Source organism: Schistocerca nitens, chromosome 8 (assembly GCF_023898315.1).
Source record: "Schistocerca nitens isolate TAMUIC-IGC-003100 chromosome 8, iqSchNite1.1, whole genome shotgun sequence".
NCBI classification, from domain to species: domain Eukaryota; kingdom Metazoa; phylum Arthropoda; class Insecta; order Orthoptera; family Acrididae; genus Schistocerca; species Schistocerca nitens.
The window spans coordinates 154,198,119-154,223,907 of NC_064621.1; the positions used below are offsets into that span (position 1 = coordinate 154,198,119).

Below are 25,789 nucleotides of genomic sequence, written 5' to 3' on the forward strand. Positions count from 1 at the left end.
TGCAGTATTCTCTTCACCATAAGAATAATACGAATATAAACATTTTGCCACATATTTTTCATGTTTGCTGCTATCTCATTTAAATCCTCTCTGCCTAATAAACTAAGAAACTAGAGTGAGACAACAGCAAACGTGGAAGAATATACGTATCGTGTCATGTTTATATTCATATTATTCTTATGCCTAATAGTGATACAGTCAGAAATGAAGCACTGCAACTGACTAGATTTTTAAACCTAAGATGACTCTAATTTCTGTGCAGAATTTGATATACTAAAGAAGCGGCCGCTAAGATTTTTAAACGGAGAAAAATTTTCACCTACCTCTCTTTCAGAACATGTTCTGTCATACGCAGTCTATTATTTGGTTCTTGTTGATCATTATCAAAGAAAGCAGCAGTGTAAGTAACCACAAATAGCAGTCTCTTGCCATTGTTTCGCTAATGAGACGATTCCTCTTTTTTTTTTAAGCGGCGGTAGAGCTCACAAAAGCAAGTCATGCCGCGAGCGGCGACAGGCCGTAAACACGCACTATCAAAATGCGTCAATGCACGACACAGTACAGTAATGCATTTTCAGCTTAGAGTGACGTAAACACCTATAACAAAGAAAACGGCAATTATCAGATCGAAGCAAACTAAGCAATTGATTCAAACCAGATGAAGCACATGAAAAAGGAAGGGTACCCGTATAAATACGGACGGAGCGCCTGACGCATAGCAATGGCTACCTGGTAAAGCTTAACTGCTAAGGTTACGACTCGAACCAAACTACTGTAGCTGTATAGTCATTCATTCGACCTAAATTGTGTCTCATATTGCAATGGACCAACTTTGTTTCGATTTGGAGGTGCGGCCTAAAACTTTTCTCTCCCCTTGAATTTCGATTCTGAAATTACAGGTGCGGTTTAGATTCGGGAAATTTTTTTTCCTTTATTTCGAGTCTCATTTTTCAGGTGCGGCTTAGATTCGAGTGCGGCTTAGATTCGAGTAAATACGGTAACTTGCGTCTGCTGAATTCGTGGTCTACGTACAAAAATCATACTCCTTTAGAGCAAACTATCCCTCCTAAAGTGTATGACATTGCAATTCACACCACCTGGAACCACTGGACAAATTCCGGCTCTGGATTTTTGTTTTTTTTCCCATGACTTTAAAACATATTATTGCACTATCTGCAGCTACACCGTAAAAGATAGCCACTTTCACTTTAAGCTCCACACACTGTTTCGTATTCTGTTGCATGCCATCACATTCCAGCTGTTCTCATCACCCTGTTACAACAGTACCAATCTATAGGCATTCTTCAAGAGTGGAAACTAGCCGAATGTCCTGCGTGGTTTGTAACTCTGAAGGAGTTTGCCTCTTGATGGTGTTGGTGCGAACCATTTTGATCATTTTGGCATGCTATTTTTTCATTCAGTGTTCATGGTGCAAGTTAATGGCTTGTTTTGAACATTTCCTGAATGTATACGATTTTCATTTTGTGAAAGTAATGTGTGAATAGTTTATCATGGCATTTGCCCATGGCTATAAACAAATAACTCTGCATGAGGGAGAGGAACGGTGTATGGGAATAAGCCCCATCTCTGTCAAGACTGCCATGCTACATCCACATTCTGTGCTTCCACAAAAGCAGAACTGACGTAACGGTCATACAGATCGCTGATACCGTTTCTTGTGATGAGAGTTGCATTCAAATCCCTTCATGCACGAAGATTAGTATCTTCATTCATTTCAAAATAAGGAAAAAACAAGTAATCCATGACACAAAGCAAATTGGAAAACACAAAGCATTTTGTAGTGGCTGCAGTACAATTTTTTGCTGCAGCTGGCAGTGGTAGTTTAGACCCGACCTGTACTGATATGTTATCCAACATAATTCAAAACACTCCCCACTTAAAAGTGCCACAATATAGTGTCCACATAATACATACATCTCGTAGAAGGTTGATCTCTGAGTCTCCCAGTCAGTCATTGTCTGTCACACATGTGATGCACAAGTTGAGTCATAAGCAACTAATATTTTTCCTGTCATAATTGTTAACATTGCACTTGAAAATGATTCTTACTAAAGATTGAACTTGCGATCTCACACTCAAGAGGTTCTTAGTTTGGCAAGCATTTTAATGTTCATGGGCCAGTTCGTGAGTTGAACGGTAATATCTGTAGCAGAGTGTACTAATTTAAAGAAAAAGAAGCAGTACATATGTTTTTGTAGATACAGAATGGAAATTCCATAGATTTCTTCATTGCTGGTAGAAATATTATTACAGATGGGAAATGCTCTCTCTCTCTCTCTCTCTCTCTCTCTCTCTCTCTCTCTCTCTCTCTCTCTCTCTCGTGCGTGCGTGCGTGCATCCAACACAGGGTGGAAAATTGTTGTTATAATATTGCACTTACTTCCGCAGGGTTACTTCCGTAAAGGTGAAATTGAACTTGCCACAGGACACTATACAGAAGCACTATTGTCTTATGGGTGTGCTTTAAGACTACAACCCCATGATAAAAGCATTTTGGATGCTATCAGTAAAACAACAGAAATGAGACAGAAAGAGAGGCAAGGTATGTATGATCAACATTTTGTTATTTGTTTAACATAGCTACTTTCCCCTCCCCCCATGAACCATGGACCTTGCCGTTGGTGGGGAGGCTTGCGTGCCTCAAAGATACAGATAGCCGTACCGTAGGTGTAACCACAACGGAGGGGTATCTGTTGAGAGGCCAGACAAACGTGTTGTTCCTGAAGAGGGGCAGCAGCCTTTTCAGTAGTTGCAGGGGCAACAGTCTGGATGATTGACTGATCTGGCCTCGTAACATTAACCAAAACAGACTTGCTGTGCTGGTACTGCGAACAGCTGAAAGCAAGGGGAAACTACAGCCGTAATTTTTCCCGAGGACATGCAGCTTTACTGTATGATTAAATGATGATGGCGTCCTCTTGGGTAAAATATTCCGGAGGTAAAATAGTCCCCCATTCGGATCTCCGGGTGGGGACTACTCGAGGACGTCGTTATCAGGAGAAAGAAAACTGGCGTTCTACGGATCGGAGGATGGAATGTCAGATCCCTTAATCGGGCAGGTACATTACAAAATTTAAAAAGGGAAATGGATAGGTCAAAGTTACAGTGGGAATTACTGAAGTTCGGTGGCAGAAGAAACAAGACTTTTGGTCAGGTGGCTACAGGGTTATAAATACAAAGTCAAATAGGGGTAATGTAGGAATAGGTTTAACAATGCTTAGGAAAATAGGAATGCAGGTAAGCTACTACAAAAAGCATAGTGAACGCATTATTGTGGCCAAGATAGACACGAAGCCCATGCCTACTACAGTAGTAAAAGTTTATATGCCAACTAGCTATGCAGATGATGAAGAAATTGATGAAATGTGTGATGAGATAAAAGAAATCATTCAGATAGTGAAGGGAGATGAAAATTTAATAGTAATGGGTGAATGGAACTCGATAGTAGGAAAAGGAAAAGAAGGAAACGTAGTAGGTGAATATGGAATGGGAGTAAAGAATGAAAGAGGAAGCCGCCTGGTAGAATTTTGCACAGAGCATAACTTAATCATAGCTAACACTTGGTTCAAGAATCATAAAAGAAGGTTGTATTCATGGAAGAAGCCTGGAGATACTAGGAGGTATCAGATTATATAATGGTAAGACAGAGATTTAGGAACCAGGTTTTAAAGTCTGACATTTCCAGAGGCAGATGTGGACTCTGACCATAATTTATTGGTTATGAACTGTAGACTAAAACTGAAGAAATTGCAAAAAGGTGGGGATTTAAGGAGATGGGACCTGGATAAACTGACTAAACCAGAGGTTGTACAGAGTTTCAGGGAGAGGATAAGGGAACAATTGACAGGAATGGGGGAAAGAAATACAGTAGAAGACGAATGGGTTGGTCTGAGGGATGAAGTAGTGAAGGCAGCAGAGGATCAAGTAGGTAAAAAGACGAGGGCTAGTAGAAATCCTTGGGTAACAGAAGAAATATTGAATTTAATTGATGAAAGGAGAAAATTTAAAAATGCAGTAAATGAAGCAGTCAAAAACGAATACAAACATCTCAAAAATGAGATTGACAGGAAGTGCAAAATGGCTAAGCAGGCATGGCTAGAGGACAAATGTAAGGATGTAGAGGCTTATGTCAATAGGGATAAGATAGATATAGCCTACAGGAAAATTAAAGAGACATTTGGAGAAAGGAGAACCACTTGTATGAATATCAAGAGCTCAGATGGAAACTCAGTTCTGAGCAAAGAAGGAAAGCAGAAAGGCGTAAGGAGTATATAGAGGGTCTATACAAGGGAGATGTACTTCAGGACAGTATTATGGAAATAAAAGAGGATGTAGATGAAAAAGAAATGGGAGATGCGATACTGCGTGAAGAGTTTGACAGTGCACTGAAAGACCTGAGTCGAAACAAGGCCCCGGGAGTAGACAATATTCCATTAGAACTACTGACGGCCTTGGGAGAGCCAGTCCTGACAAAGCTCTACCATCTGGTGAGCAAGATGTACGAGACAGGCGAAATACCCTCAGACTTTAAGAAGAATATAATAATTCCAATCCCAAAGAAAGCAGGTGTTGACAGATGTGAAAATTACCAAACTATCAGTTTACGAAGCCACAGCTGCAAAATACTAACGCAAATTATTTATAGACAAATGGAAAAACTGGTAGAAGCTGACCTCGGGGAAGATCAGTTTGGATTCCGTAGAAACACTGGAACACGTGAGGCAATACTGACCTTACGACTTACCTCAGAAGCTAGATTAAGGAAAGGAAAACCTACGTTTCTAGCATTTGTAGACTTAGAGAAAGCTTTTGACAATGTTAACTGGAATAAACTCTTTCAAATTCTAAAGGTGGCAGGGGTAAAATACAGGGAGCTAAAAGCTATTTACAATTTCTACAGAAACCAGGTGGCAGTTATAAGAGTCGAGGGGCATGAAAGGGAAGCAGTGGTTGGGAAGGGAGTGAGACAGGGTTGTAGCCTCTCCCCAATGTTGTTCAATCTGTATATTGAGCAAGCAGTAAAGGAAACAAAAGAAAAAATTGGAGTAGGTATTAAAATCCAGGGAGAAGAAATAAAAACTTCGAGGTGCGCCAATGACATTGTAATTCTGTCAGACAGCAAAGGACTTGGAAGAGCAGCTGAACGGAATGGACAGTGTCTTGAAAGGAGGATATAAGATGAACATCAACAAAAGCAAAACAAGGATAATGGAATGTAGTCGAATTAAACCGGGTGATGTGGAGGGAATTAGATTAGGAAATGAGATACTTAAAGTAGTAAAAGAGTTTTGCTAGTTGGGGAGCAAAATAACTGATGATGGTCGAAGTAGAGAGGATATAAAATTTAGACTGGCAATGGCAAGGAACGCGTTTATGAAGAAGAGAAATTTATTAACATCGAGTATAGCTTTAAATGTCAGGAAGTCGTTTCTGAAAGTATTAGTATGGAGTGTAGCCGTGTATGGAAGTGAAACATGGACGATAACTAGTTTGGACAAGAAGAGAATAGAAGCTTTCGAAACGTGGTGCTACAGAAGAATATTGAAGATAAGGTGGGTAGATCACGTATCTAATGAGGAGGTATTGAATAGGATTGGGGAGAAGAGAAGTTTGTGGCACAACATGACTAGAAGAAGGGACTCCGAGCTAATGTTGCCCGCCTTCCTTTCCGGGCTGCATACCTTCCTTTTCGCCCCCCCTCCCCTCACCTCTGGCTCTTTCCTTCCCTTTCTCCCCCTCTGGGAGTATGGTTTGTGCCTATATCCGGAGACGGACGCTCGTAAATGTAACGCATTCTTCACCTTCTCTGCTTGTATGTCTTCATCCTTCCTTTGTCCTTCTCTTTTCCTTACCTCTTCTCTTTACCCTTTTCTCTGCTGTGGCGTTTGAGACCTCTCTTCTTTCCTTTCCCTTTCTTTGTTTTTCCCTTTCTCTATCTTCCTCCCTGTGCGTGTCTGAAGGCCGACCCACGCATTTTCGTGTGTAGCCGGTGACGGGGTAACACGTAATTCCCCGCCCCGGGTAGAGAGGTAGGACACGTACGTACCCTCTGGTAACGGCCAGGCCCAGGGAGGGGTGATTACCCGAGCTGATACCTTCCGTAAGTGCAGATTGGTCCCTCCGTCCGTTTGTCGGGAGGTGTGACCTGAGGTGTGAACAATCACCTAAGGCAGGAGTGCCCTCAGAGAGGGCCCCCACGTGGGAGGAGCGCGCCATCAGAGACACCGGTAATCATGGGGGATTCTTCCGCAATGGTTTCCTCATCTTCCACTATGTCTTCTCACAAGCGTAAGTTCACTGAGTCTCAGCCACAGACAGTTCTTCAATCGTTGCCACAGTTCCTTGTTGTTTCTCGGTCTGACTAAGGTCACGACTTCTCCACAGTCAACCCTTTCATTATTCAGAAAGGTGTCGACACAATTGCAGGTTCTGTAAAGTCTTGTTCCAGATTACGGAATGGCACCTTGTTGTTAGAAACAGTCAGTGTCCTCCAGGCACAAAAATTGCTGCGTACTTCACTGCTCCACACCTTCCCTGTCCGGGTTGAAGCGCACCGCAATTTAAATTCTTCGCGTGGAGTCGTTTGTACACGCTCCCTCGATGGATTGTCTGACGAAGAAATTCAGCACTACCTGTCTGACCAGGGCGTAACGGCTGTTCATAGTTATGAAAAGGGTTGACACGAACATCATTCCAACCCGCACTGTCTTCTTGACATTTGACAAAGTTCAACTCCCATCGAAAATCAAAGCAGGCTATGAGATAATTTCCGTTTGCCCTTACGTCCCAAACACTACGTGTTGCTATCGGTGTCAGCGGTTCAATCACACCAGCCAGTCCTGTTCCAATCCGGCCAAATGTGTTACGTGTGGCAAGGATGCCCATGAGGGTGCTTGTCCACCTCCATCCCCTCGCTGCATCAACTGTATGGGTGACCACGCTGCTTCGTCTCGAGATTGCCCCATTTTTAAAGACGAAAAGCCCATCCAGGAAATCAGAGTGAAGGAAAAGGTGTCTACCTTTGCTGCTCGAAAATTATTCACCAGTCGACAGCCCACCGTGCCTCAGACAGGAAAATACAGCACTGTCCTTGGTTCTCCTCGGCCAACAAAGGAGGCAGCCACGCAGACTTGCGACCTCACCTTTAGTGCCACGGTCGTCAGATTGGCCAGCGCAAAGATCGCCCATTCAACCTCACCACTCTCGTCTGCCCACTCTGTGGCTCACCTTTCATCGGGTTCTGCTAAATCTCGAGCCCAAAAGTCAGACTTCGAAAAAAGAGCATACTCGTGAAGATTTTTTACGTACCCCAACTTCACAACCATCTGTCCCTCTTTTTTCTAAACATCATATTTCCAAGAAGGCTACAAAGAAACCCAGTTCATCTCCTTCTCCACCAAGGCGTGTCCCATCTACAGCACCACCTGGCGGAAATCGCCCTCGGCCGTCTTCTGTGTTGCCAAGGCGCACTGCTGGCGGCCGATCAACCGGCCGATCGCTGGTGGCAGGAGCTGCTCCTGAACAACCTATAATCAGGATCTTCTGCCTTCGGCTGAATGCCATTCCATGCTGTCGGTCGCAAGCTCTGAGCAGTCGTTGAGTTGACAGCAAATTTGGTCACATTCCTCCATTTTCTGTTCACCCTATGTCCATTATCCACTGGAATATACGCGGCATTCGAGCCACTTGGGATGAATTGTCGCTCCTCTTACGACCTACTCGCCGGTCATGTTCTGTCTTCAGAAAACAAAGCTGCGTCCCCATGACCGCTTTGTTCTCCCCCATTTTCAGTCCGTCCAATTTGATCTCCCCTCTGTTGAAGGCACTCCAGCCCATGGAGGACTCATGGTTCTTCTCCATGATACTCTCCATTATCACACAATCCCCTTGAACACTTCCTTCCAAGTTGTCGTCGTCCGTCTTTCCCTTTCTGGATACATGTTCTCTCTTTGTACTGTATACATTCAATTGTCCACACCAATGGCACGAGCTGATCTCCTTCATCTTCTTGGTCAGCTTCCACCCCCCGTATTTGCTGGTTGGGGACTTCAATGTCCACCACCCGCTTTCGGGATCTCCACATCCTTGTCCACGTGGCTCACTATTGCTAGACGTCTTCCACCAAGCGGATCTAGTTTGCCTCAACACTGGGGTCCCTACATTTTTGTCTGCCTCCACAACAAATTGATCTCATTTGGACCTTGCAGTCGGTACTGTTCCGCTAGCTCGACACTTTTTTCGTCTCTAGCGACATTCGATGACCGTCACTTTCCCAGCGTCGGCGATGAGGTCACACATATTACCGAAGTTATTCTTACAGCTGCAGAACGTTCAATACCACGCACCTCCGAATTGCCCCGGCACCCCCAGTTCCTTGGTGGAACGAGGCATGCCGTGACGCAATACGTGAGCGGCGACGTGCTCTTCGCGTTTTCCGCCACCATCCTACTTTGGCCAACTGTATCTGCTATAAGCAGTTCCGCGCGCGATGCCGTCGCGTCATGCGCGATAGCAAGAAGGCAAGCTGGAAATTCTTTATTAGCTCATTTAACACCTTCACTCCCTCCTCTGAAGTTTGGAGTCGGCTTCGACGGTTCTCAGGCGCGCCTAGTTTCTCCCCGGTCTATGGGCTCACTGTCGTGCATGATACATTAGTGGACCCCCTCGCAATTTCTAACTCATTGGGTCAGCACTTTGCTGAGATTTCGAGCTCTTCAAATTACCCGCCAGCATTTCTCCCAAAGAAACGTGCAGCGGAAGTGCGACATCTTGCTTTCTCCTCTCAAAATCGCGAAAGCTACAATACTGTTTTCTCCATGCGGGAACTCCAACATGCACTCTCTTCTTCTCGCTCCTCCGCCCCAGGACCGGATCGTATCCACGTCCAAATGTTGCTGCATTTATCAACCCATAGTCTGCGTTACCTCCTTCGCCTTTATAATCGAATTTGGACCGACAGTACTTTTCCCAGACGATGGCGGGAAGCTATCGTCGTTCCTGTTCTGAAACCTGGAAAGGACAAACATCTCCCCTCTAGCTATCGCCCCATTTCTCTCACGTGTAGTGTCTGTAAGGTTTTGGAGCGTATGGTGAATTACCGTTTAGCTTGGTGGCTGGAATCCCGCAGTCTTTTAACACCTTCCCAATGCGGATTCCGAAAGCATCGTTCTGCAGTTGACCATCTTATTACTCATGAACAATTTTCTCCGGAAACGCCAAACAGTAGCAATATTTTTTGATCTGGAGAGAGCATATGATACCTATTGGGGGACAGGCATCCTCCGCACACTGTTCTTTTTGGGCTTTCGAGGTCGGCTGCCCCTTTTTCTTCGCGAATTTATGGCAGAGCGCACATTTAGAGTGTGGGTGAACACTACTCTCTCCCGTACTTTCTCCCAAGAAAATGGGGTACCCCAGGGCTCCGTGCTAAGTGTTGTACTGTTTGCCATTGCCATAAATCCAATTATGGATTGTGTCCTTCCTGATGTCTCGGGCTGCCTCTTTGTGGACGATTTTGCGATCTACTACAGCTCTCAACGGACCAGCCTTCTTGAGCGAAGTCTTCAAGGATGTCTAGATCGCCTCCACTCTTGGAGCATCGAAACCAGCTTCCGTTTTTCTCCCAGTAAGACCGTTTGTGTTAATTTTTGGCGACGTAAGGAGTTTCTTCCACCCTCCTTACATCTAGGACCTGTCAACCTTCCGTTTTCGGATGTCGCTAAATTCTTGGGTCTTATGTTTGACAGAAAACTGTGCTGGTCCTCCCATGTTGCCTATCTTTCAGGTCGCTGTCTGCGATCCCTCAACACCCTCCGTGTCCTGAATGGTACCTCCTGGGGAGCGGACCGAGTGGTCCGTCTCTGCCTCTATCGCACCTTAGTGCGCTCGAAATTGGACTATGGAAGCATAGTCTACTCCTCTGCTCGGCCGTCTATTCTTCGGCGTCTCGACTCTATCCACCACTGTGGATGACGTTCAGTGTCTGGAGCTTTTTACACCAGCCTTGTGGAAAGCCTTTATGCTGAGACTGCTGAACCTCCTCTCTCCAATCGGCGAGCAGTCCTTCTGAGTTGTTATGCTAGCCATCTGTCTTCCATGCCTGCTAATCTAGCCAATGACATTTTTTTCGACGCCTCCTTGGATGTAGGGTATGCAGGCCGCCCTTCCTCCCTACTACCATTGGGAGTCCGCTTCCGTCAACTGCTCCATTCTCTTCCCTTCCGCTTTCCTAAAACCTTCTTGACAACTTGGGGTATAGCACCACCTTGGCTCCGTCACCAGATCTGCCTGCTCCGTGACCTTTGTCAATTTCCCAAGGATGGTACCCCTTCACTTGTTTATCGTCGGGCATTTGCTGCTCTATGTGCACAAATGAAGGAAGCCACATTTATTTACACTGATGGCTCGAAAACATCGTTACGTGTAGGGAGTGCCTATATTGTTGGCGACACCCCAAATCGATTTCGGCTTCCCGACCAGTGTTCGGTTTATACTGCCGAGCTTTACGCTGTTCTCCAGGCTGTCCACTACATCCGCCGCCATCAGCGGATACAGTACGTTATCTGCTCAGATTCTCTCAGCCTTCTCCTCAGTCTCCAAGCTCTCTACTCTGTCCACCCTCCGGTCCACTGTATTCAGGACTGTCTGCGCTTGCCCCACCTGGGGGGCGTCTCGGTGGCGTTCCTCTGGCTCTCAGGACACATTGGTATCTGTGGAAATGAGGCGGCCAATATAGCGGCCAAGGCTGCAGTCTTTCTTCTTCGGCCAGCTATTCGATCGATTCCCTTCGCCGATCTACGGAGCGTTTTATGTGGTCGTGTTGTCCTTTTATGCCACGCACATTGGTCGACACTTCCCCATAATAAATTGCGGGACGTGAAAGCTCTTCCCTGTGCTTGGACCTCTTCGTCCCGACCGCATCGTCGGGAGGAGGTAATTTTAACTAGACTGCGGATAGGGCACTGTCTTCTTAGTCATCGACATCTTTTAAGCGGCGATCCTCCCCCACTCTGTCCCCACTGCTCTCAGCTGTGGACGGTAAGACATCTTTTAATTGAGTGCCCCTATTTTACTCTGTTACGCGCCCGTCTACAGCTGTCGCCTGATACATGTTCCATTTTAGCAGATGACACGCGCTCGGCCGAGCGCGTTCTCGAGTTTATTAGTGCCATTGAGATGACGTCAGTCATTTGAAGCTTTTTTTTGGGGACAACCAACCCCTTTCTGTAGTGGCTTTTTAAGCTTTCCTTCTGCTTTTAGTTTCTCCAATTTTTTGAGTTTCGTTCCCATTGCTGCTGGTTTCCATTTTCGTTTTTTACTGTTTCCTAAGTCATGGACCGGGCACTAATAACCATAGCAGTTTTGCGTCCTAAAAAAAAAAAAAGAAAAAAAAAACTTCTAGGTTATACAGGACTGGAGTAGGTGGTGGTGGGAGGGTGCATGGGACAGGTTTTACACCGGGGGCGGTTACAAGGGTAGGAGCCAGAGGGTAGGGAAGGTGGTTTGGGGATTTCATAGGGATGAACTAACAGGTTACGAAGGTTAGGTGCACGGTGGAAAGACACTCTTGGTGGAGTGGGGAGGATTTCATGAAGGATGGATCTCATTTCAGGGCAGGATTTGAGGAAGTCGTATCCCTGCTGGAGAGCCACATCTAGAGTCTTTTCCAGTCCCGGAAAGTATCCTGTCACAAGTGGGGCACTTTTGTGGTTCTTCTGTGGGGTATTCTGGGTTCGAGGGGATGAGGAAGTGGCTCTGGTTATTTGCTTCTGTACCAGGTTGGGAGGGTAGTTGCGAGATGCGAAAGCTGTTGTCAGGTTGTTTGTGTAATGGTTCAGGGATTCCGGACTGGAGCAGATTCGTTTGCCACGAAGACCTAGGCTGTAGGGAAGGGACCGTTTGATGTGGAATGGGTGGCAGCTGTCATAATGGAGGTACTGTTGCTTGTTGGTGGGTTTAATGTGGACGGACGTGTGAAGCTGGCCATTGGACAGGTGGAGGTCAACGTCAAGGAAAGTGGCATGGGATTTGGAGTAGGACCAGGTGAATCTGATGGAACCAAAGGAGTTGAGGTTGGAGAGGAAATTATGAAGTTCTTCTTCACTGTGAGTCCAGATCATGAAGATGTCATCAATAAATCTGTACCAAACTTTGGGTTGGAAGCCCTGGATAACCAAGAAGGCTTCCTCTAAGCGACCCATGAATAGGTTGGCGTACGAGGGGGCCATCCTGGTACCCATGGCTGTTCCCTTTAATTGTTGGTATGTCTGGCCTTCAAAAGTGAAGAAGTTGTGGGTCAGGATGAAGCTGGCTAAGGTGATGAGGAAAGAGGTTTTTGGTAGGGTTACACTTTCCACCTTCTAATACCATGTCACCCTCACAACACCCCCACAACGACCCCATTAAGTTTTATTTACATTCCCTCCGCAAACATGCCTTCGCCCTAGCCAGATTACGCTCCCATATTCTATTTTCTCAGGCTTGTCTGACATTTGGCATTACCCCCAAAGGCCTCACACTTGAAGTTCCCATCTCTGGCTGCAACCCTTCTTTCCAAAAGTCCCTATACCAGTTCCAAACTGAACAATCCATTGCCCTCACCCACCTAATCCTTCACCTACACATCAACTCAGCCAATGAACACACCCGTCAACTCCTATCCTTAATAAAAGTCCTTAATCTTTCCTCTCCCACAGCCACACCGGCTGTTCAGAGCATCCTCCTACAGGCCAACCATAAATTAGAACAGCATGCCACCCTCCACCTCAAAAACTATCCAATCTCCTGGTTTCCCTCCTCCGGAAAGGCAACTCACTCACCCTTCACAACCTTTCCAGCAAGCCTCAACCTCCTCTCATTGCACACCATCCCAGTCTCTCCCATCTACTCAATCTCCCACTTCCAGCTCCACTCCCTCCAAAACCTCAAAATTCCAATCAACACAACCTGGAACCACAACACCCTAATTCAGTAGTTAACCTTTCCTCCAAACCTCTCTCCCAATCCGAAACCTCTGTCCTATCCAAAGGCCTCACCTTCAGCCTCACTCCCAGATTCAACCAAACAGCCCTCGTCAAAGATTTACTGTCCTACACTCGTACTCTCTGCTGGAAATATCACTTTGCCACGAAGAAAAATGATCCTAATCCTACTCCTAATGATCCAACTCCCCAAGACACCATCCAAATTGAACCCTGCCTGGAACAGTTCCGTCTTCCGTCGCAGCGGGACCCACCTCTTCCTCAAAATCACCCTCTCCAAACCTTCCAGGAATTTCTGACTTCCAGCCTTGCATCTCAATCCTTCTTAAAAAATCTTAATCCTACTCCCAACATCAACACTGCTGAAGCCCAGGCTATCTGTGATCTGAAGGCTGACCGATCCATCGTCATTCTTCTGGCGGACAAGGGTTCCATGACCGTGGTACTTGATCGTTGGGAGTATGTGGCTGAGGGACTGAGTCAGCTTTCAGACAACACCACATACAAAGTTTGCCAAGGTAACCCCATTCCCGATGTCTAGGCGGAGCTTCAAGGAATCCTCAGAACCTTAGGCCCTCTGCAAAACCTTTCACCTGACTGCATCAACCTCCTGACCCCACCGACACCACGCACACCTACCTTCTAACTTCTACCTAAAATCCACAAACCCAATCATCCCGGCCGCCCCATTGTAGCTGGTTACCAAGCCCCCACAGAACGTATCTCTGCCTACGTAGATCAACACCTTCAATCCATTACATGCAGTCTCCCATCCTTCATCAAAGACACCAACCACTTTCTCGAACGCCTGGAATCCTTACCCAATCTGTTACCCCGGAAACCATCCTTGTAACCATTGATGCCACTTCCTTATACACAAATATTCCGCATGTCCAGGGCCTCGCTGCGATGGAGCACTTCCTTTCATGCTGATCACCTGCCACCCTACTTAAAACCTCTTTCCTCTTCACCCAAACTCTTTGCCTTTACAAATGTCTGCTTGTGTCTGTGTATATGCGGATGGATATGTGTGTGTGTGTGTGCGCGCGCGAGTGTATACCCGTCCTTTTTTTCCCCCTAAGGTAAGTCTTTCCGCTCCTGGGATTGGAATGACTCCTTACCCTCTCCCTTAAAACCCACTTCCTTTCATCTTTCCCTCTCCTTCCCTCTTTCCTGACGAAGCAACCGTTTGTTGCGAAAGCTAGAATTTTGTGTGTACGTTTGTGTTTGTTTGTGTGTCTATCGACCTGCCAGCGCTTTTGTTTGGTAAGTCTCATCACTTTCTTTCTTTTTAGATATATTTTTTCCACGTGGAATGTTTCCCTCTGTTATATATATCAGTCCACGTGGGAATGATATAAAAAAAAAAAATACTCTTGTATATAGATTTGTGATTGAATGAGTGAATGTGTACAAGGAAATCCTGTGTCAACAGCAGAAAACAAATGTAGGTGTGATGTTGAAAGTTAACAATATTAAAATTACAGGGAGACAAAGTGGCTGGACAGTACTTACCTTCAGGATGTGAAATTCTAAGTACTATTGTTAGATGTATTTAAAAGTTGAAAAAAAACCTGTACCTAACTTTTATAACTGTAATAAGTTCCTTCATGTGGGAAAAAATGATCTGAGTGATACAGGATGGGAAGGAGGGTCAGGTCACTTAGAACGTAGGTTGAGAGAGACCTCCCTGTTGAGTTAAAGGTAAACAAAGATGAAGTGGGTGGTGTTAAATATTTGTCTGCAGATCTTAGGGCTACCATGTTAGTTTGTTACTATTCTGAATAGAATTTTGTTTTTGTGCATTTGTTACCGTTTGCTTGTGTTTCTCTAGTATTGGTCACTGGCAGCTCATTGATTACCTTCTCAGAAACAGTAGGTGTAGATTTTGCTTGGGGTGTTTTCAGATATTATGAACAAGCTGTGGGTGTCAATCATTGAAGGAATAAGGTCTAGTAGTGAAAATTTTTCATGTGTGGAGACACTTTATTCATACCATGTAGCACAATGAACAGCCCTTACTAGTAACCAACACACTGCAGCATGGCCTATTATCCATTTCATGATGATTGACCTGTGACTAAGCTTATATTTTGGTTACATTGCATCATGAACATCTGTCTGTCGTATTATGCTGGAACCATGGAAATGTCTACTTTTATTTCATGTAGTAGTATTATATTTTTGTTGAAAAAGAAGCAATGTACATGGTAATAGTTAAGAGAAAATGTCCTTTTTCAAGCATTTTTTGGTGTCAGCTTCAAAGAGTCACAAAACTATGTTACATTTCCTTCATAAAGTGTAAAGATACAACCTTCTCTACCTACAGGCTTTCTGATTAGTCATTTTGTCATAATAATGGCAGATGTAGGTTATTGTAATTAATCTAATGGCGATACGTGTGGGCAAGACAAAAAGTATAAATGCTAAGTTTGTTGTTGCTTTTGAAAGCTGTTATGTTTGTATGCACATAAATCTACATACCAGGTGTACCAGTATGAAATGAGCATTAAGATACAAATGTGTCAATAGGGAACATTTGTTGCGAACGAGCCTTAATTTTTTTTTGTTTGGTTGGTATGACATCTGTCAAAGATACTTAGTATACATCAAGTCATGGAACAAACATCATATGTCTTCATCGTGTTAACAATGTCAAATTTTGTACCAGAAAGTGATGATTTGCGGAAAGCATTAATTTTTTGTTTTCATTTGAAAAAAAGTGCTGTAGAGTTGCATCAAATGCTTGTCGAGGCATATGGTGATCATGCTCTATCAGAAGCGACAAGCAAAAGATGGTTTTAACAGTTTAGAAATAATGATTTTGATATAAGAAATGAAGGATGTGGAAGACCACCAAAAATGTTCGAAGACGCCGAATTGCAAGCAATATTGGATAAAGATGATAGTCAGAAGCAAGTGGCAGCAATGCTAAATGTTGCACAACAAACAATTTCTGGCCGTTTGAAAGCTATGGGAAAGATCTAAAAGTGTGGAAAATGGGTGCCACATAAATTGAATGAAAGACAGATGAAAAACCGAAAAACCATTTGTCAAATTTTGCTACAAAGACATGATAGAAAATCTGAATTGCTACTGGCGATGAAAAATGGATTTATTTTAAGAATCCTAAACGAGAAAAATCATGGGTTAATCCGGGACAACCATCATCGACTGCAAAACCAGATCTATTCAGCAAGAAGACAATGCTCTGTGTTTGATGGGATCAGAAAGGTGTGGTGTATCATGAGCTTCTAAAACCCAGTGAAACTGTGAATACTAATCGCTACAGACAACAAATGATCAATTTGAACTATGCATTGATCGAAAAAGACCAGAATGGGCCAGAAGACATGGCAAAGTAATTTTTTTGCACAACAATGCACCTGCACACAAAGCAAAACTGGTTCAGGATACAATCAAAACACTTGTCTGGGAGCTGCTACCCCACCCGCTGTATTCACCAGACTTGGCCCCTTCCGACTACCATTTGTCTTCATCAATGGGACACGCATTGGCTGAGGAACACTTAGATTCCTACGAAGAAGTCGAAAATTGAGTGTCTGATTGGTTTGCTTCAAAAGACGAACATTTCTATTGGTGTGGTGTCCACAAATTGCCAGAAAGGTTGTCAAAATGTATTGAAAGCAATGGTCAGTACTTTGAATAAAATGTTTTTACTTTTCAATTCAACATTAGTGTTTCATTTTCACAACAGAAAAAAAACGCTTATATCATACTGGTACACCTGGTAAAGCAGTACTACCACGTGTTTAATTTATTTGCATTTGCGTCTTTATGCACGTTGTGCTCATGTAAACAATGTTGCCGAACCTGTGAACAGCATTTTCAGTTCATTGTTGCAGTGTTTACATTGGATCATTCCATCACATAGGAAACAACTGTGCTGCGGTTGCGGTTTATTCTTGTGTACTCATATGAGATAGCCTTCATGATATAACAAATTGCCTTAATACTTCGGTGAAACAATGCATCGTTTAGAGTTATGAAAAGACTATGGTATTCATGCAGGTGCTTACTTGCGGCCGAAAAAGAGGGTACAAGCAGTTGCTAATCACAGTGAGCAAGCTAACTTCTGAACATCTCTGTAGTAATGAAAATACAGTGAAGCGGATCTTGAAAGTATATAGAGAAACTTCATGTTTTATATCATCAATAAGAGTTCTGCCAGGCAACAGAAATTTGCTTTGGATGAGTTTAAATAGGGAGTTTTAGGAAGAAAAATACATTACTTCTGTGTGGAAAAGAAGTTTCCAACAGTAGCAGCCATACTGGATAAGTTGAAGACTGAACTTTATAATTTCCCTGGTGTGAGTGGAACAACTCTTGGGCTTGCTGTTTGTAAATTGGGCTTCAGATAAAGTAGTTCAACAAAAAACAGTGCTGATAGAAAACAAGAGAGTAGCAGGGAAAAGAGAATAGTTCTTGTGAGAAATAAGAAGTGTGAACACTGGATGGATTACTTATTACAATGATGGGGGTTGATGTTAGGTCACAAGAATACATTTTGGGAAATGTATTGTGCTCAGTGGGCAAGGAAATTACACTTCTATGGCTACCTTTGGTGACCTGCAAAGTCATTCACATTGAACTTAGTTGAGCTTTTGTCAAAAACATGGTAGTAAAGGAAAACGAGAGTTTTAAGATAAACGATACTAAACAGTTGTATCACTCAGCCTTCAAAAGTGTTCCCCAAAGTGTCTAGAGGAATTAAACGTAAGCTCAATTGTAGCATTTCGCGTTAGATATGATAGCAATTATATGACTAATTGAAAAATAATGAAAATTCTGCCTGAAAATAAAGATTTCTTTGGACTGTGCAAAGGAAATTTTTCTCCTAAATATGGTTTGGTTTCTATGACTCCTCAAAGTTGACACTCATCAAAAAATGCTCGAAAAAGCATGGTTTCTAGCATTTGCTGCCACCTTTTCACCTAAAATCTAATATTCATATATCAAAGAAAAGTAGACATTGCCACAATTCCTACAGTGTGGGATGCTTCAGTGTTCTCCATGCAATGTAACTATGATATGAACTCAGCTGGAGGTCGATTGTTATGAAATGGATTATAAGGATGGAGTTTGAAGTGGGCTTCTTATGCCTTGAGGCATCATTCACATGTCACAGCACTGGCTGCTGCACTTATTCCATTTCTTCTGACTGCATCTACGTGACACTGCGGGCATGTGATTGTTTTCTTCCAGTGTTTGTGCATCTCAGATAAGCTCTACATATGTGCTGACAACCAAGAGTATCATGCAACTTAACTGCCTTGTTTGATCCATAAGCTGGAGACACTGTCTATATACTTTTGCCTTGGAATGGGAACTGGGCTGGATTTCGGTAACAGCCATGTCACTATGTATCACCAAGGACACTGCTGTCGGCATGGGTGACTGTTAGCAGGAAGTTCAGGAAGAGAAGATACGGGTCATGTGTGACATGTTTTAAAAAAGCCATGACAGTTGCCAAAAATCACTGCGTATATGCCAAGGCTTTATAGTTACTAATGGTATGGTAAGCAAATCAACAAAAAACTGTTCCCATCTAGAAAAACAAGATGCAGGGATTTGTGTTATATGATAGTAGTACCATTGAAGCCTGATATGGTCAGAGGGAAGAGATGGAGGTTTTAATGTGATATATTAAATGAAATTTTTAAAAGTAAAAGCTTTTAAAGCCTAGATCACAATCTTCCTATCACAATTAAAGTTCGTTAACTAGTTTTTGTTGCTTTCTGCAACTGTCTTCAGCCCGTTCAAAGTATGAAAAAGCGATGAATAAGCATTGGAAAGGACTGTTAGCTGTCATATTGCAACAACAGGCTTTCATAAATACCAAAACAGTAACAGCACGCCATTGAAAATGCCACAGTGAAGAAGTGAGGTTGTAGATAGTAATTTCATAGGTTGACATTGGTATAGGAAATTGTCTAGTTCTATGAGTAGAAGTTGAATCAAAAGCTCATTACTTGCAGTAGTACAATAGGTATTATTGTGGGAGCAGTAGATGCAATGGTTCCAAAAACTGTCAGGTGTTCCATGGTGTGACTTACATAATGATGATCCTGTGTGGCATACAAAGGAGTCATCTTTATATAAAAAATGTACAAATTGAAGGATACTACGAGAACTTTCCACGCCACCAGTGTGACGAAACATTTCAAAATGAGAATGTGGCCACTAGAATGTGCTGTACTATGTGGTATGAATAGAATTACATTTAGAATTGAAAACAAATTTTTGTGTACATACTTTCATTAGAATATTTGTTGCTGGCCCTTGTGTGGGAGTTTACCAGCACTTGCTATAGTTGTTCAAAGGCATACTGTATACAACCACTTTCATACAAGTTACTAAAACACCTTTCTTCTCATTTAGAGGAATAGAGTAATGATAAAAGGTCCGGTTCATCATGTTTTTAATGTCTTCATACTGAGTAATAATATACAAACTGTAGACAGATATACAAGGTGCCCCAATCAAACCTCCCTGATTTCAAGGACCCAGGAGAGAAAAACCACAGTAGATACGACAATGAAAAATGCACCACATTGTAGAACATCTCAAAGAATATATATTCTCGTGTCAGAAGAGCCAAGTATCGTAGCCAGAGTGCAGCATGCTCACATGAAGTGAAAATGGCAACTCCACAGCAGTGCGCGCAAGCAGTAGTGTGGTTTGCAGAAACAAAATCGCTGATTACTGTGCAAAGAAGTTTTATGAATTTGATCCACCTGATGTGAAAGCAAGTAGGAATGGTACAGGAAGTTTCTGGCAACAGGAAATGTTCTGAAACATTCTAGCAGTGCACGTTACGGAGTTTCCAGAAGAGACAGTGGAGGACTTCAGACAAATGTTTCTCAGAAGCCTACGGAAGTCAATTAGTCAAGCATCTAGGAACTTGATGTACCTTGATCAACATTGCATCGTGTAGTTCACCTGCGTCTTCGTATGTGTGCTCACAAAGTGTAAATTCTGCAACATCTGATGCCGAACGACAAACCATGCTGATAACAATTTGCTGTGGATATGCTGCAGTGTATTGATATGGATGCCAACTTCCTGGAAAGATGTTTATTCTCAGATGAGGCAACCTTTCATGTATCAGGAAGGGTTAATAGGCATAATGTTCAGATTTGGGGTTTGCAGAATCTGCACGTTGTCATTGAGCGCATTTGTGATAGCCCTGAACTGAATGTCTGGTGCGGGCTAATGCATGACAGGATTGTGCGACTGTTCTTCCTTTGAGGGACAAACAGTGAATGGGTCAGTGTATCTGGACATGTTAGAGCAGTTTATGTACCCTCAGATACAAGACTTGCAACCCAACATCATTTTTCAACAAGACGGAGCTGTGCCGCATTGGTCAAAAGCTTCTCACAAGTTCCTGGATAGGAAATTTCCCAATCACTGGATCGGACGCGGAGGACCTATTGCCTGGCCACCACATTCACTTGACATTACACCACTTGATTTCTCCATGTGGGGATTCGTGATGGACTGCATGTATGCGACCAAAGTGAACGATATTCCTATCTTGGGACATCGTATCACTAATGCGATTGCAACAATAACAGAGGAAATGTTACCAAGAACTAGGCAAAAAATTGAATATAGACTCGATGTTCTTCGTGCTACAAATGGTTCGCATGTACAGGTGTATTGATGATAAATAAATAAATTCTTTGAGATGCTCTACAATGTGGCGCATTTTTCACTGTCGTATCTACTGTGGTTTTCTTCCTGGATCTTTGAAATCGGAGAGGTTTGAGTGGGACACCCTTTATTTTGATATATGCTCACAATTCTTTCACTAACTATTGTTGGAATGATTTTGTAACATCTTGCTACTATAGTTCTGGGAAACTGTGGCCCTCTTACAGTTTCAACATAGTCATGATGTTGAAATAGGTACTGTAACGAAACAAACAAAATGTTTTGAGTATTTGATTAATGGAATATGATCATCAGGTTGACCTGTGAAATGAGAAGAGTTAAAAGAGCACCTGGCTGAAAGTAGGGTAAATTTTTTTTTAAATTTGGAAGCTGCTCACGTAGAGGGAAATGGATGCCATGCTGAAATAAGCAAACATAAGGGGAAATGACAGAGACATGAGAAAATTTAGACTTTGAAGACCTAAACATCATTTATCAGGGAGAAGGCGAAATAAATTGTTGGTAAAACCAAAGAGGCAGCCTGAGAAGAGTTTCTGGAGTTGTAAGTGGTTTTGAGGAATGTGGCTCAGTTTTTCCATAGGTAATCAGACTACAAACCTGTAAGTCTGTTTCAGTCCTTGCTCATCCCTGAGGTTTTTGTAGCTTATCATTTTTTCACTGTCTGGTAATCGTTCGTTAATGCAAAAAATGCCAAACTATGCAGTGGTTCAGAGCCCATGTTAATTCCAGTCCCCCTGTAACTGGTCGGGTAACTCAGATAAAAGATCAGAGGAAAGCAACAGCAGACCACCTCCAGATGGACCCTATCTAGTAAAGTACTGTTATTTTGAAACCAGTTTATGGGTTGGCCCGTTTTTGGGTCTTACAAAGCACTCTTATTGGAAGAGGTTGTTCATGAAATGAGCAGAAAGCAATCGCATATATTTCAAACTATTTTTGGAAATGGAATGGCAGTAGTGTGGGAATGAATGCTGCTTGCTGGTGTTGTGGGCATATGACACAGAGTACACAGACAGACAGACACAGACAGACAGAGAGGGAGAGAGGGGGGGGGGGGAGAGAGAGAGAAGAGATGAATGGGATTTCATTCTAGCAATTACAGGGTGGCAAATGGAGAAATTAAGATTCAGACAACTTTTAATAAAGGGTAGATAGTGGCCAAGAACCTGGGAATAAGCATCAGGGAAATGGTGAAGCTGTTTGCATGCTACTGTCGTGAACATCTATGTAAAGTGGTTGTAGGACAAAAACTATGAGTAGGTGACAGTGTGGATGTCTGTGCCTCATTACACAGCATGCATGTCAGAGGCTTGCCCACCCTATGAAGCAGGATAGGTGAAGATCTGTGGCAGGTCTGATGGCAGAGTACAATTGTGGTGAAGGTACAAGTGTTTTGGAGAATAGTCATCAGTACAAATTGTTGAAGATGGAACTCCACAGCAGATGACTCCACTGTGTTTCCAAGACAACATCAATTCTGATGGAAGTGGACATGGAATCATAAAGATTGAACCATGGATCAGTGAAAATGTGTTGCCTAGTTGGATGAATCATGTTTGTTGTTACACCAGGTTGATAGTTCTGTCCAGATACTCCATCCAGGTGAATGGCTGCTCGAAACTGGTAGTATTATGGTATGGGGGACATTCACCTGGTCTTACACGGATTCCATTGTAGTAATCAAAGGCACCATGACAACTGTACACTGACGAGCCAAAACATTATGACCACCTGGTTAATAGCTTGTCTGTCTTTGGAAATGAAGTACATCACTGACTCTGCATATCAGGGATCCAATAGTTTTTTGGTAGGTTTGTGGATGTATGTGGCATTGTGTGTGTATGCACAGGTCATGTAATTCCTGTAAATAATGCGCTGCTGATTTTTCTACATGCTTTTGGCGTCAAATAGCGACCCGGATGGATTCTATAAGATTTACATTGGCCGGATTTATTCACAGAGACATCAACATGAGTTCACTATAATGCTCCTCAAACCACCGTAGCATGGTTCTGGCTCAGACACATGGAAAATCGTACTGCTAGAACATCACGCCTTTGGGGAACATATCAAATGTGAAGGGATGCAGGTGGTTTGCAGCTGTCAGCATTCCATTATTACCACAGGTCCCATGCAAGTGCAGGAGAATGTCTCCTTTAGCATAATACTGCTACATTGACCTAGTGCAGTAGAAATGTGATTCACCCATAGAGCCTACAGTTTTCCACCGATAGACAGTCGAATCGCAATGGTCCCGTGCCCGCTGTAACTATAATTGATGATGTCACTGGGTCAACACGTGAACACGTAGGGGATTCCACTATCACCATCTATCCTACTTTCCAGAGAAGACAAGCCTTTGAACCCCACGTTCTGTGGAGAGTTGTGGTCGTCCAACCATTCAGCACCTAGTGATAGTTTCACTGTCTTTCTGCCTCTTTTTGTTGATACAGTAGTAGCACATGAACATTTTATCATCTTCACTGTTTTTGAGATACTTGTTCAGACTCTGCCTAATAATAATCTCCCCTTTATCAAAGTTGCTTAGCTGAATAGATTCCACCATTTGCAGCCCATATCTTCACTAGGGTAGTCCCCCCTCCACTCTGTGTCTGCTCTGCTTACAAATTTTGTTACTGCACCACATGCCCACATCACTATCATGTGGCATCTGAGGTCACACTGGGCAGTGGTCATAATGTTTTGGCTCATCAGTGTATTTCATACTTTCTGGGTAACGAGATCTACAGATGAATGAAGTAATAAATATGCATAAAAATACTAAGCTTTATGGACAAACTTGAATGACTAATTGCCATCTGTGTGTGACTTATGAGTATTTCGTCACTTTCAATGAAAGGATCAACTGAAAATATCCTTTGTAGTGTCTGGCCACCAATATTAAATTTGGTACTGGTCTTAGTATTTTACAGGAATAAAATGGGGATTTCAATGAGATTAATTGTTACATTATTTTGGCATGCCAATTTATCTGATGAAGTTGAAATAATAGTGTTGGGAAATATTTAATTGAAGGTTTGAACTTGAAACTTCAAAATTAAATGAGAACTTGTTCTTATATTTTATTTTCACTGTAAACTGTCTAAACAAGTATTTTGCATTTCTTTTTTAGCTGACTTTCAGATACCTTGGCTGGGAGCTGGAATTGGTATCATTATTGGTGTCGGATTGGTCATCGCAGATTATTTACTAACTGATAAACCCTCAATTAAAGTAAGTTCATTGTGCATATGAGTTAAGGGACTGAGAATTAAAATGTTGTAAGACTGGATGGAGAAGTTAACACAGTTGAATATTCTTTGTTACTGATACATGGAGGGGTCAGAATTAACATGAACAAAGTCTATTAAATTCAATTTTGGGAGAAAGGACTGAAAAGGTAAACCCCTTGAATTACTTAATCACAGGATTTAACCATTTTCAAGGTTTAAGTATGTTTCATAAATTTTTAAAATGGACCATTATGCTATATTACATCCACAAACTCATTGAAGTTACTGCTTCCCAGGATAAAATATAACAATGTACAGCACTTGGTTCAGTTTCCCTGTGAAACTTAAAGGAAATTGTTTGACATAAGATTTATTAGCAACATTAGTTTTATGTCACAAATTATGCTAACCTGTTTTGTGTTATATTTACATACACTCCTTTTACACCCCCAGTTCTTAGAGAAGTTATGCTGAGGAAATATAACAGTATTATTACACTTGCACAACTGCATGTTAAAGTATTTAAGATTCTAGTTATAGACAATGTCATCATTCTCACTTTGCGAAGTTATATTACTGGAGCATATGTTTAACTGTACTGCAAGCCTTTTGAAGTATGTGTGATGTAGTGGTGTCACTTTGGGCATGACTGATTTCATACAATTTTTCTTCACATTGCTCATTTGTCATTTTTTGCAGATTTTCTCTTTTACATATTAATCTGTTGAGTGGGAGTGCAAAGTTTGTTGAATGTGTTTGTATTCAATCATTAAAGGTGAGCCTTTTCCAAATCTTAGCCACTGTATATTCATCTAATTGACAGGCTGTCCATGTGTGTCCACTTCCATGTTATGGAGTTTTTCAAAGTTTCAGTGATTGGAAATTTATTTCATTATTTTTAAACAAATGTGAATTTAAGCTTGTTCCTGTTTGGGATTTTTTTTTTGTACAATCCTCTTGCAAGTACATACATTTGTCCTTATTTATTAGTGTTTGTTATGCGTAGTCAGTATTATTAGGCAAGAATGAAGTCCTCTAGGAATGTCAAATCTATAGTTTCTATTTCTGGTCAAAATCTGGAACTATTTTTGTCATTTTGACATTTAGATTTTGTCAAAGGAAGAATCTAAAAACAGAACTACATGCTTGACATTTTGCAAATTCTCTCATAAATGCTTGCTGATGCAAGACACTTAACATTTCTTCAGAAACTTCAGTAGTTTAATCAGACTATTACAACCCAAGTATTTATTTAAAAAAATTAAACAAAAAAGGTATACCTTGAATCTGTAATTGTAAAACGAAACTATTATGGACTTAGTTCACAGTAACTCTGAAAACAATTGCCTCTACTTCTGAGGAAAGAGTTATGGACTTTATTTAATACTACTATGAAAAGTACATTTCTTTACAGTACAGTGGGAGGTTCTGTTGACAAATACCCAAAAATGGACTTAGTTCACTCTAAAACTGAACTCTCCATGTGGTAGTGTGACAGTATATGATGCTCCAAAAAGAATAGTGAATTGCTAACTAATGATGTTACAGTTTTGATGTCTACCAAACTGCACCAGTAAGTGTATAACTGTCAATTTCTGTTTATGTGATCTATGCTAAAAGGGCTGAATAAAAATTTAGTTAAAGTGTTCTCATTTCATCTTCCTGAGATGTGTGTGATACATACAACACACTGTTCATCAGGAGAATGTGCAATGGTGATACGTGAAGGTGATAGAATAGTGTTGAAGGAAGGAAGGAAGGAAGATCAGTATTTAACATCCCTTTGACACTGTGTTCATTAGATTTGGAACACAAGTCAGAATGATTCAAGGATGGGGAAGGAAATTGGATATG

General features: G+C 42.3%; 1 protein-coding gene across 2 annotated transcripts in view; it reads left to right on the forward strand.

Annotated features, from left to right (window-relative positions):
* The window catches only part of LOC126198791 (uncharacterized), an 82,399-nt gene that overhangs the window by 40,111 nt on the left and 16,499 nt on the right, over positions 1-25,789 (forward strand). For both annotated transcript variants that reach the window (XM_049935359.1, XM_049935361.1), the window contains exons 4-5: positions 2,410-2,563; positions 23,836-23,936. In XM_049935359.1, the coding sequence (XP_049791316.1) occupies positions 2,410-2,563; positions 23,836-23,936 (255 nt within the window). The remainder of the gene's footprint in view (positions 1-2,409; positions 2,564-23,835; positions 23,937-25,789) is intronic.